Source organism: Bos grunniens, chromosome 1, assembly GCF_055505025.1.
Source record: "Bos grunniens cultivar Pamir isolate PY7600 chromosome 1, Bosgru_T2T1.0, whole genome shotgun sequence".
NCBI lineage: Eukaryota > Metazoa > Chordata > Mammalia > Artiodactyla > Bovidae > Bos > Bos grunniens.
This window is the reverse complement of record NC_141165.1, coordinates 134,440,002-134,452,713: the sequence shown is the minus strand read 5'-3', so window position 1 is coordinate 134,452,713 and position 12,712 is coordinate 134,440,002. Positions and strand designations below refer to the sequence as shown.

General features: G+C 38.3%; 1 protein-coding gene across 1 annotated transcript in view; it reads left to right on the top strand.

Moving 5' to 3' along the window:
- LIPI (lipase I) overlaps positions 1-12,477 on the top strand; it is an 83,088-nt gene extending 70,611 nt beyond the window's left edge. The window contains exon 10 of the mRNA XM_086411693.1: positions 12,007-12,477. Coding sequence (XP_086267819.1) covers positions 12,007-12,094 — 88 coding nt within the window. The 3' untranslated portion in view covers positions 12,095-12,477. The remainder of the gene's footprint in view (positions 1-12,006) is intronic.
- The last annotated feature ends 235 nt before the right edge of the window (positions 12,478-12,712 follow it).

Genomic DNA, 12,712 nt, shown 5'->3' with positions numbered 1-12,712 from the left:
ATGACAGAAGCAACTTAGCATGCCTGCTTATGATTCCATTTAAGCTTCTTTATCAACGGAAGTTGATTATTAGTTGTTTCTATGGAGTTATATTATAATCTTCATTTTATCACAGTCTTAAAGTGAAAGTGAAGTCGCTCAGTCATGTCCAACTCTTTGCGACCCCATGGACTGTAACCTACCAGGCTCTTCTGTCCATGGGATTTTCCAGGCAAGAGTACTGGAGTGGGGTGCCATTTCCTTCTCCAGGGGATCTTCCCGACCCAGTGATGGAACCCGGGTCTCCCGCATTGCAGGCAGATGCTTTACCGTCTGAGCTACCAGAGAAGCCTGCAATCACAGTCTACCTCAAGTGAATTTTACCACTTCACATATAACATGAGGACCTTACAGTAGTATACTTCCATTTCTCTCTTGTGCTGTTCTTGGCATGTATTTTAATTATACATGTGCTAAAATCTCTATAAAGTGCATCACTTTTCTTTAAAGAGATATTTCTATTAAAATACATGAATAATTAGAAAGTCTTACATATTTTCCCCATACATTTACCGTTTCTGGTGTACTTCTAACCCTTATTAGATGCATATTTTCATTTGGTACAATTTACCTTAAGACAAAAGGAGCTCCTTTAAGATTTTTTTGTAAGATCTGACAGTTGTGAGTGCTTTCAACTTTTGTTCATTTTTATGATGTCTTTATTTTTAAAGAGAATTTCTCTGGGTATAGAATTCTAGTTTGACAGTTGTTCTTTTACTTTCAGTACTTTAGGGATGTTACTGTGCTGTCCTAAACCATGCATTGAGTTTAATGAGAAATTTATTACTATCCTTCCTTTGTTGCTATGAACAAACTAAAACTCTTTTCTGTGACTGGTTTTAAGATTTTCTCCTTATCACAGATTTTAAGCAGTTTAATTTTATGTGACTTTTTGAAATTTTTTACATACCTCTTGTGATTAGTGTTTGTTGACTTTTTTTGGATCCATGGGTTTGTAGATTTCATCAGATTTTATCTAACCTTTTCACTTATTTTGAAATATCTCTTGCTGTGTCCCTACTCTCTAGTATCTCTTTGAGGACTCTAATTTCGAATTTATTAGGTTATTTGAAGGTGTCCCACTATTAACTGATGCTCTGTGAATTTTTAAATTTAATTTTCTCCCTGCATTTCATTTTTAATGTTTCTCTTGCTTTGTCTTCAAGTTCATTATTCTTTCCTTCTGCCATGTCTAAGCTGCTATTTAACCATTATAGGGCATTTTTCATCTCAGATATTGTACTTTTCACCCATGGATGTTTCGTTTTAATCTTTGAGTATGTTTCATGTCTCTACTTACCTATTTGAACACATGAAATATAATTATAGTAACTCTTTCAATACCTTTACCATCAGAGCCACCAGGGAATTGCCATCTGTTGGATCATAAAAAAAGCAAGAGAATTCTAGAAAAACATGTACTTCTGCTTCATTGACTATGCTAAAGCCTTTGACTGTGTAGATCACAACAAACTGGAAAATTCTTAAAGAGATGGGAATACCAGACCACCTTACCCTTCTGTGAAACCTGTATGCAAATCAAAAAGCAAGAGTTTGAACTGGATTTGGAAAAACAGACTGCTTCCAAATTGGTAAAGGAGTATGTCAAGGATGAAAAGAATATAATCAGATTTTGCTGTTGACCATCTGGTGATGTCCATGTGTAGAGTCTTGTGTTGTTGGAAGAGAATGTTTGCTATGACCAGTGCATTCTCTTGGCAGAACTCTATTAGCCTTTGCCCTGCTTCATTCTGTACTCCAAGGCCAAAATTGCCTGTTACTCCAGGTGTTTCTTGACTTCTTACTTTTACATTCCAGTTGCCTGTAATGTAAAGGACATCTTTTTTGGGTGTTAGTTCTAGAAGATCTTGTAGGTCTTGATAGAACTGTTCAACTTCAGCTCCTTCAGCATTACTCATCGGGGTATAGACTTGGATTACCATGGTACTGAATGGTTTGCCACAGAAACGAACAGAGATCATTCTGTCATTTTTGAGATTGCATCCAAATACTGCATTTCCGACTCCAGTCATCCTGGAATGTGAAGTCAAGTGGGCCTTAGGAAGCATCACTACGAACAAACTAGTGGAAGGGATGGAATTCCAGTTGAGCTATTTCAAATCCTAAAAGATGATACTGTGAAAGTGCTTCACTTAATATGCCAGCAAATTTGGAATACTCAACAGTGGCCACAGGACTCAAAAAGGTCAGTTTTCATCCCAAGCCCTAAGAAAGGCAATGCCAAAGAATGCTTAAACTACTGCACTCATCTCACATGCTAGCAAAGTAATGCTCAAAATTCTCCAAGCCAGGCTTCAGCAGTATATGAACTGTGAACTTCCAGATGTCCAAGCTGGTTTTAGAAAAGTCAGAGGAACCAGAGATCAAATTGCCAACATCCACTGGATCATCAAAAAAGCAAGAGAGTTCCAGAAAAACATCTATTTCTGCTTTATTGACTATGCCAAAGCCTTTGTGTGGATCACAATAATCTGTGGAAAATTCTGAAAGAGATGGGAATGCCAGACCAACTGATCTGCATATTGAGAAATCTGTATGCAGGTCAGGAAGCAACAGTTAGAACTGGACATGGAACAACAGACTGGTTCCAAATAGGGAAAGGAGTACATCAAGGCTGTATATTGTCACCCTGCTTATTTAACTTATATGCGGAGTAGATCATGAGAAATGCTGGGCTGGAGGAAGCACAAGCTGGAATCAAGACTGCTGGGAGAAATATCAATAACCTCAGATATGCAGATGACACCACCCTTATGGCAGAAAGTGAAGAGGAACTAAAGAGCCTCTTGATAAAAGTGAAAAAAAAGTTGGCTTAAATCTCAACATTCAGAAAACTAAGATCATGGCATCCAGTCCCATCACTTCATGGCAAATAGATGGGGAAACAGTGGAAACAGTTGCAGACTTTATTTTCTTGGGCTCTAAAATCACTGCAGATGGTGACTGCAGCCATGAAATAAAAAAACGCTTACTTGGAAGACAAGTTATGACCAAACTAGACAGCATATTAAAAAGCAGAAATATTACTTTGCCAACAAAGGTCCATCTAGTCAAGGCTATGGTTTTTCCAGTAGTCATGTATGGATGTGAGAGTTGGACTATAAAGAAAGCTGAGCATCAAAGAATTGATGCTTTTGAACTGTGGTGTTGGAGAAGACTCTTTCGAGTCCCTTGGACTGCAAGGAGATCCAACCAGTCAATCCTAAAGGAGATCAGACCTGAATGTTTCATTGGAAGGACTGATGTTGAAGCTGAAACTCCAATACTTTGGCCACCTGATGTGCAAAACTCAATCACTGGAAAAGACCTGATGCTGGGAAAGATTTAAGGCAGGAAGAGAAGGGGATGACACAGGATGAGGTGGTTAGATGGCATCACTGACTCAATGGACATGAGTTGAGTAAACTCAGGGAGTTGGTGATGGACAGGGAAATCTGGCGTGCTGCAGTCCATTGGGTCACAAAGAGTTGGACATGACTGAGTGACTGAACTGAACTGATATCAAGGCTGTATTGTCACTCTGCTTGTTTAACATATATGCAGAATACATCATGCAAAATGCCAGGCTGGATGTAGCACCGCCTGGAATCAAGATTGCTGGGGGAAATATCAATAACCTCAGGTATGCAGATGATATCACCCTTGTGGCAGAAAGCAAAGAGGAATTAAAGAGCCTCTTGATGAAAGTGAAAAAGGAGAGTGAAAAAGTTGCCTTAAAAGGCAGCATCCAAAAATTTGAGATCATGGCATCAGGTCCTATCACTTCATGGCAAATAGAAGGGGAAACAACAAACAGTGACAGACTTTATTTTCTTGGGCTCCAAAATCACTGCAGATGTTGACTGCAGCCATGAAATTAAAAGACGCTTGCATCTTGGAAGAAAAACTATGACAAACCTAGACAGCATATTACAAAGCAGAGATATTACTTCATCGACAAAGGTTCATATAGTCAAAGCTATGGTTTTTGCAGTAGTCATGTATGGATGTGAGAGTTGGACCATAAAGAAAGCTGAGCAATGACAAATTGATGCTTTTGAACTGTGGTGTTGGAGAAGACTCTTTCGAGTCCCTTGGACTGCAAGGAGATCCAACCAGTGAATCCTAAAGGAAATCAACTCTGAATATTCATTGGAAGGACTGAGGCTGAAGCTGAAGCTCCAATACTTTGGCCACCTGAAGGGAAGACCTGACTCACTGGAAAAGATCCTGATCTGGGAAAGACTGAAGGCAGGAGGAGAAGGGGACAACAGAGGATGAGATGGTTGGATGGCATCACTTTTTCAATGGACATGAGTTTAAGCATGCTCCAGGAGATAATGAAAGCCAGGAAAGCCTGGTGTGCTGCAATCCATGGGGTTGCCAAGAGTCGGACACAACTTAGCAACTGAACAACATCAACGACAATAATGTCTTTGCTGATTCTCACATCTGTGCTAGCTCTTGGTTGATTTCAATTGGTTGCCTTCATATGGGTCAATTTTCCTGCTTTTTTGCATGCTTGGTCATTCTTGATTAGATGCCAGACACTGTGTATTTTATCATGTTAGGTCCTCCATAGTTTTGTATTCTTATAAATATTCTTCTTTTATTCTTAAGATACTGTTTAGTTACTTTTAGGAAGATTGGTTCTTTCAGGTTCTGCTTTCAAAGTTTTTTAGGTAGGACTGGAATCATGCTAACTTTATGGGTAATAATCCCCACTACCGAAAGGCAAGATCATTCTATTCTCTTTACTCAGTTACCTACAAGTAGGAACAGATACCTTTGTTAGTGCTAGGAACCTTATCCTAAGTAACTATTTAAAAGAACACTAGATGCGTAAATGTGATAAGTTGTACAAAAGCTTATGGGAGATATTTTAGAAATAAAGAATGTGTATATTTTTTGTATTTCATGAAATATATATGGATTAAAATTAAAAACTAATTATATTTGAATTTTAGAGATATTTTTTAATCCTTGGGTTTCTTCTGTATTTTTACTAAAGTTTATCAATGTACCGTACTCATTTCTGCTAATTTGTGGTAAACAAAGCTTTAGAAATGCAACATCCAATGCTTTTTTTATTTAAAAAAACACTAAATATTCTTATTCCTATAATATTTCAACATATATCACATATATTTTCTAATTATACAGTTTAAATTTTTTTTTATCCTGGGGATAAGGAGCTATTAATAACATAGGATTAATGATCTCAATATTAGAATCTCCTGGCAATAGAACTATATAGGCTTTCACAATGTAAAAACAAGAAAATTAGTTTTCCTAATATATTTTGGTAAAATTTAACTTTGGAAGCTGTAATGAGCCTGACCATAATGCTTGTGGAAGCTTTGTAAAATGTGGAATATTTAATAAAAGATATGTACTGAATATATTGAAAATATGTCAATCATAATAGGATTGTGAGCTTTCATTTTATTGTAGAAAATAAATGAAACACACTTGCTTTAAGGTTGTATTAAAAATATGTTAGTAGGACAATTACTTGATGACAGATACAATTTATTATTAGGTTGGTGCAAAAGTAATTGCAGTTTTGCATTGTTGAACTTTGCCATTTGATATTGGAATACATTCTTAAATAAATGTAATTATGTTATACATCATTTTAATGCACATTTCTCACCTTATTTATTTATATTTTTGCTAATTACTTAATACTTCCTGTTTATTTTATATTTATTTTAGACTAGGGAAATTATGTTAGAAAGCAATTTGAGTGATTTGAGTTCAAAATGGGTCAGAAAGCAGCAACATCAACAACATGTTTGGCCCACGAACTGCTAAGGAACAAACAGTGCAGTGGTGGTTCAAGAAGCTTTGCAAAGGAGATGAGAGCCTTGAACAGGAGGAGTATAGTGGCCAACCATAGGAAGTTGACAACAACCAATTGAGAGCCATCATCAAAGCTGATCTACTTACAACGGCACAAGAAGTTGCTGAAGAACTCAACGTTGACTGTTCTATGGTCATTTGGCTTTTGAAGCAAATTGAAATGGTGAAAAAGCTCAATAAGTGGATGCCTCAAGCTGACTGAAGATCAAAAAAATCGTCCTTTGGAAGTGCGCTCGGTGGCCCCGCGGATCTGTCTCTTGCTTCAACAGTGCTTGGACGGAACAGACCCAGGGACGCCCCTTGCTCCAGCCTCCGACCACCCTCCAACCTTTTTTCCAGTCGCAACCTTCGGAGTCAGCCACTCAGCTGTCCGCGATCACCGGGACCAGCCACCATTTTTTAACTCCTTATTATTACTGACCAATCATGAGCTCCCAGATTCGTCAGAATTATTCTACTGAGGTGGAGGCCGCCGTCAACCGCCTGGTTAACATGCAACTGCGGGCCTCCTACACCTACCTCTCTCTGGGCTTCTATTTCGACCGCGACGGATGTGGCCCTGGAGGGTGTGGGTCACTTTTTTCGCGAATTGGCCAGGGAGAAGCGCGAGGGCGCGGAGCTCTCTTGAAACTGCAAAACCAGCGTGGCGGCCGCGCCCTCTTCCTGGACGTGCAGAAGCCATCTCAAGATGAGTGGGGTAAAACCCAGGACTCTATGGAGGCCGCCCTTCTCGTAGAGAAGAACCTGAATCAAGCCCTGTTGGATCTGCATGGCCTGGCTTCTGCCCGCGGAGACCCCCACATCTGTGACTTCCTGGAGAACCACTTCCTAGATGAGGAAGTGAAACTTATCAAGAAGATGGGTGACCACCTGACCAACCTCCGCAGGCTGGCTGGTCCCCAGGCTGGGTTGGGCGAGTATCTCTTCGAAAGGCTCACCCTCAAGCACGACTAGGAGCTTCTGGAGACCAGTGGCCATTGAAGAACCCACCTAACATCAGGGCTGCCTGAAGCCCCTCTCTGCAGCTACTAGGCAGCTTTTTTAACACCCTGGAGCCCTCTCTCAAGCCTTGGACCATATGGAAACAATAAAGCTTTTTGCAGCATAAAAAAAAAAAAAAAATCGTCCTTTGAGTGCTGTCTTCTCTTATTCTATGCAATAATGAACCATTTCTTAGTCAGATTTTGACATGCAATGAAAAGTGGATTTTATATGACAACCAGTGACTATCAGCTCAGTGTTTAGACCAAGAAGAAGCTCCAAAGCACTTCCCAAAGCCAAATTTTCACCAAAAATGGTCTGTTTGGTGGTCTGCTGCCTGTCTGATCCACTAAAGGTTTCTGAATCCCAGTGAAAGCATTACATGTGAGAAGTCTGCTCAGCCAGTGGATGAGAAGCACTGACAACGGCAGTGCCTGCAGCCAGCAGTGGTCAACTGGAAGGGCCAGTTCTTCTCCACGACAACGCCTGACCGCACATCACACAACAAATGCTTCAAAAGCTGAAGGAACTGGGTTACACAAGTTTCGCCTCACCCACTATATGCACCTGACCTCTCGCCAACCGACTGCCACTTCTTCAAGTGTCTCAATAACTTTTTACGGGAAAGATACTTCCACACCAGCAGGAGACAGGAAATGCTTTCCAAGAGTTCATCGAATACTGAAGCATGGGTTTTTATGCTACAGGAGTAAACAAACTTATTTCTCATTGGCAAAAGTGTGTTGATTTTAATAGTTCCTATTTTGTTTAGTAAAGATTTGTGAAAAATTGAAAGCATTTCCTCTAAAGTCAGGAACAAGACAACCCACTTTCACCATTACTATTCAACATAGTTTTGGAAGTTTTGGCCACAGCAATCAGAGCAGAAAAAGAAATAAAAGGAATCCAAATTGGAAAAGAAGAAGTAAAACTCTCACTATTTGCAGATGACATGATCCTCTACATAGAAAACCCTAAAGAGTCCACCAGAAAATTACTAGAAATAATCAATGACTACAGTAAAGTTGCAGGATATAAAATCAACACACAGAAATCCCTGGCATTCCTATACACTAATAATGAGAAAACAGAAAGAGAAATTAAGGAAACAATTCCATTCACCATTGCAACGGAAAGAATAAAATACTTAGGAATATATCTACCTAAAGAAACTAAAGACCTATATATAGAAAACTATAAAACACTGGTGAAAGAAATCAAAGAGGACACTAATAGATGGAGAAATATACCATGTTCATGGATTGGAAGAATCAATATAGTGAAAATGAGTATACTACCCAAAGCAATTTATAGATTCAACGCAATCCCTATCAAGCTACCAACAGTATTCTTCACAGAGCTAGAACAAATAATTTCACAATTTGTATGGAAATACAAAAAACCTCGAATAGCCAAAGCGATCTTGAGAAAGAAGAATGGAACTGGAGGAATCAACCTACCTGACTTCAGGCTCTACTACAAAGCCACAGTTATCAAGACAGTATGGTACTGGCACAAAGACAGAAATATTGATCAATGGAATAAAATAGAAAGCCCAGAGATAAATCCACGCACATATGGACACCTTATCTTCGACAAAGGAGGCAAGAATATACAATGGATTAAAGACAATCTCTTTAACAAGTGGTGCTGGGAAATCTGGTCAACCACCTGTAAAAGAATGAAACTGGACCACTTTCTAACACCATACACAAAAATAAACTCAAAATGGATTAAAGATCTAAACGTAAGACCAGAAACTATAAAACTCCTAGAGGAGAACATAGGCAAAACACTCTCCGACATACATCACAGCAGGATCCTCTATGACCCACCTCCCAGAATATTGGAAATAAAAGCAAAAATAAACAAATGGGACCTAATTAACCTTAAAAGCTTCTGCACATCAAAGGAAACTATTAGCAAGGTGAAAAGACAGCCTTCAGAATGGGAGAAAATAATAGCAAATGAAGCAACCGACAAACAACTAATCTCAAAAATATACAAGCAACTCCTACAGCTCAACTCCAGAAAAATAAACGACCCAATCAAAAAATGGGCCAAAGAACTAAATAGACATTTCTCCAAAAAAGACATACAGATGGCTAACAAACACATGAAAAGATGCTCAACATCACTCATTATCAGAGAAATGCAAATCAAAACCACTATGAGGTACCATTTCACACCAGTCAGAATGGCTGCGATCCAAAAGTCTACAAATAATAAATGCTGGAGAGGGTGTGGAGAAAAGGGAACTCTCTTACACTGTTGGTGGGAATGCAAACTAGTACAGCCACTATGGAGAACAGTGTGGAGATTCCTTAAAAAACTGGAAATAGAACTGCCTTATGATCCAGCAACCCCACTGCTGGGCATACACACTGAGGAAACCAGAAGGGAAAGAGACACGTGTACCCCAATGTTCATCGCAGCACTGTTTATAATAGCCAAGACATGGAAGCAACCTAGATGTCCATCAGCAGATGAATGGATAAGAAAGCTGTGGTACATATACACAATGGAGTATTACTCAGCCATTAAAAAGAATACATTTGAATCAGTTCTAATGAGGTGGATGAAACTGGAGCCTATTATACAGAGTGAAGTAAGCCAGAAGGAAAAACATAAATACAGTATACTAACGCACATATATGGAATTTAGAAAGATGGTAACAATAATCCGGTGTACGAGACAGCAAAAGAGACACTGATGTATAGAACAGTCTTATGGACTCTGTGGGAGAGGGAGAGGGTGGGAAGATTTGGGAGAATGGCAATGAAACATGTAAAATATCATGTAGGAAACGAGTTGCCAGTCCAGGTTCGATGCATGATGCTGGATGCTTGGGGCTGGTGCACTGGGACGGCCCAGAGGGATGGTATGGGGAGGGAGGAGGGAGGAGGGTTCGGGATGGGGAACACATGTATACCTGTGGCGGATTCATTTTGATATTTGGCAAAACTAATACAATTATGTAAAGTTTAAAAATAAAATAAAATTGGAAGAATAAAAAAAAAAAAAAAAGATTTGTTTGAGCCTAGTTACAGTGATTTAAAATTCACAGTCTGAATCCACAGTTACATTTTCACCAATAATACATTTATAATTATAACCAATAATACATTTTCACCTGATAATAAATCTGACACCCTTTTCTGACTCTGACAACTTAAAACTGAGGTGAATTAGGGACATCCAGACCATTGAAGGCTCACTAAGTGAAGAAAGTCTTTAATTTAGCAGGCTAAATTAAAAATTGACATAAAAATATATGCATTTGTTAGGGAAAGTGTTAAAGTCATTCTTCCACTTAATAATGGAGAAAGGATTATGTCTGATTTTTCAGTTACATTCTGGTCTCTGACAATTTACCATAAAGCTACTTCTGCTAATATCTAAGAATCTTTTAAGATTGAAGTACTGATATTTCACACTTCTATACTATTAAATTTTCAAATGCATTTATTAGTTCAAGTGGAAAAATACTGTAATATTCTGTATCAGTTTTTATAGTTAAAGATAAATGTGTCCATATTTTATTACTTTTCAAATATTATCAGATGTAGGAAGTTGATTTAAAATGGAAGAATTTAACCTAACAATATTGTTGAATATTTTAAAATGTGTTTAGTCATGTCTCAAGTTAGAAGAAGATGGGGAGCAATGTATCTCTTGATCTAGAGCAGTGCACATGTCAAATAAGGGTGAGCTACCAGCAGAGACATTACTTTGTCAACAAAGGTCCATCTAGTCAAGGCTATGGTTTTTCCAGTAGTTATGTATGAATGTGAGAGTTGGAGTATAAAGAAAGCTGAGCACAGAAGAATTGATGCTTTTGAACTGTGGTGTTGGAGCAGACTCTTGAGAGTCCCTTGGACTACAAGGAGATCCAAGAGTCTGTCCTAAAGGAGATCAGTCCTGGGTGTTCATTGGAAGGACTGAACTGAATTGAAGCTGAAACTCCAATATTTTGGCCACCTGATGTGAAGAGCTGACTCATTTGAAAATCCCCTGATGTTGGGAAAGATGAAGGCAGGAGGAGAAGGGATGACAGAGGATGAGATGGTTAGATGGCATCACCAACTCAATGGACATGAGTTTGGGTAAACTCTGGGAGTTGGTGATGGACAGGGAAGCCTGGCGTGCTGCGGTTCATGGGGTCACAAAGAGTCGGACATGACTAAGCGACTGAACTGACTGACTGACCAGCTCCTGTGCAGTTGAATTGTCCCCTTTTCCTTGATTAAATTAGTATGGCTGATACTGGGAATTTCCATTTATTTCTACCATTTTTTCCTTTAGCTCCTTTCCTCAACTTTGACCAATCTTTGTTTATTTTAGTTGATTACTTTTTTGAGGGTTTCAAGAGATTAACAAGAAGATAAAATACTGAACATGATTCACTACTGTGACTTGAATTCTCAGAAATCTTGAAATACTGAATACACAATTTCTCCAAGACATAGAATGATTTAAATGTTATTATTTCCATTTTAGCAGGTGACAGAGAATTGATTAAACATTTTTGCAAAATTGTCTGTGAATTCAGTCCAACTCTTCCATGGTGGCTATCATGATAGAAGTGGCCTAGCCACTAAGAGTTGAGTTCAGTTTTTAGCTGTTTCAGTATCCCAAAATATTTCCCATTTAGTGTAAGTATTCCAGTGAAGCAGCAAGGAGAGAGGATGTTGAAGTACAGAGAATTTTTTCTTTCTCACAAATACTATGTCTATTCATCTTTACATAGACAAATGAGATGGAGCAGAAATGATCCTATAGGTTTTTTTCAACTCCCTGCTTTTAGAGAACTCGTTAGTTATAGGCATGTGCTATGCTTAGTCCATGTCCTACTCTTTGTGATCCTATGGACTGTAGCCTGCCAGGCTCCTCTGTCCATGGGGATTCTCTAGGTAAGAATACTGGAGTGGTTTTCCCTGCCCTCCTCCAGGGGATCTTCTCAACCCAGGGATCGAACACAGGGATCAATAATGCATTGCAGGCAGATTCTTTACCATCTGAGCCAGTTATAGGCATAGGATATTCTAATATTTGTGAGAAGAAAATAAACTTTGCTGTTTTACTAACAGTTATTTTTTCTCTCTTTTTCTCCTTCACAGACCACCACTATGCATCTATAATTTTGTACTTAAAGAAAACAAGGAACTATTTCTCACTCCAAGCACATGCAAACCACATGAAATATAAAATGCCTTCATCCATCAAATGTAACAGCTTGTTGTGAATTGAAAAACTTGTAAATGGAAACAATGCAATTAGTATTTCATTTAGACTGCATTGTTCAATCTGAAATTTGTATATTTCTTCTTCTTGTATAAGTTTTTAAGAATCAAAATATAGAATATTTTAAGATGCATATGGTAAAGCATTCTGAATATATTTTAAAGCTGTTTATTTCTGTTTACCTTGATCAAATGTTTCTCTTTGAATGTTTCCCTTTTTTACTTATTATTAACAAAAAAAGTCTTTAGAAAAAAAGAAGCTTATTGCTTCAACACACTGTCCAAATAGTATCGTTCTGCACTCAGAATGCAGTAATGAAATAAATGAATTTTTTAAAGCTGTGTAAATTTTGAGAAGTTCCTTGGATTCATGTAAATCCCGCAAACAAACATACCTGTTTAGTGATCCATTTGGCATTTTATAATGCTTTGTAAATAAAGGCTTTGTTTCATGGAGCACAATAATCTATGGGCCCATAATCGTTAATGTCAGATCCAGGGTCTACCACTTATTCACTTACTAATGGTGTGATCATGAATAACAACTTTTACCTCACCATATATCAGGCACCTAAAGTTTCTG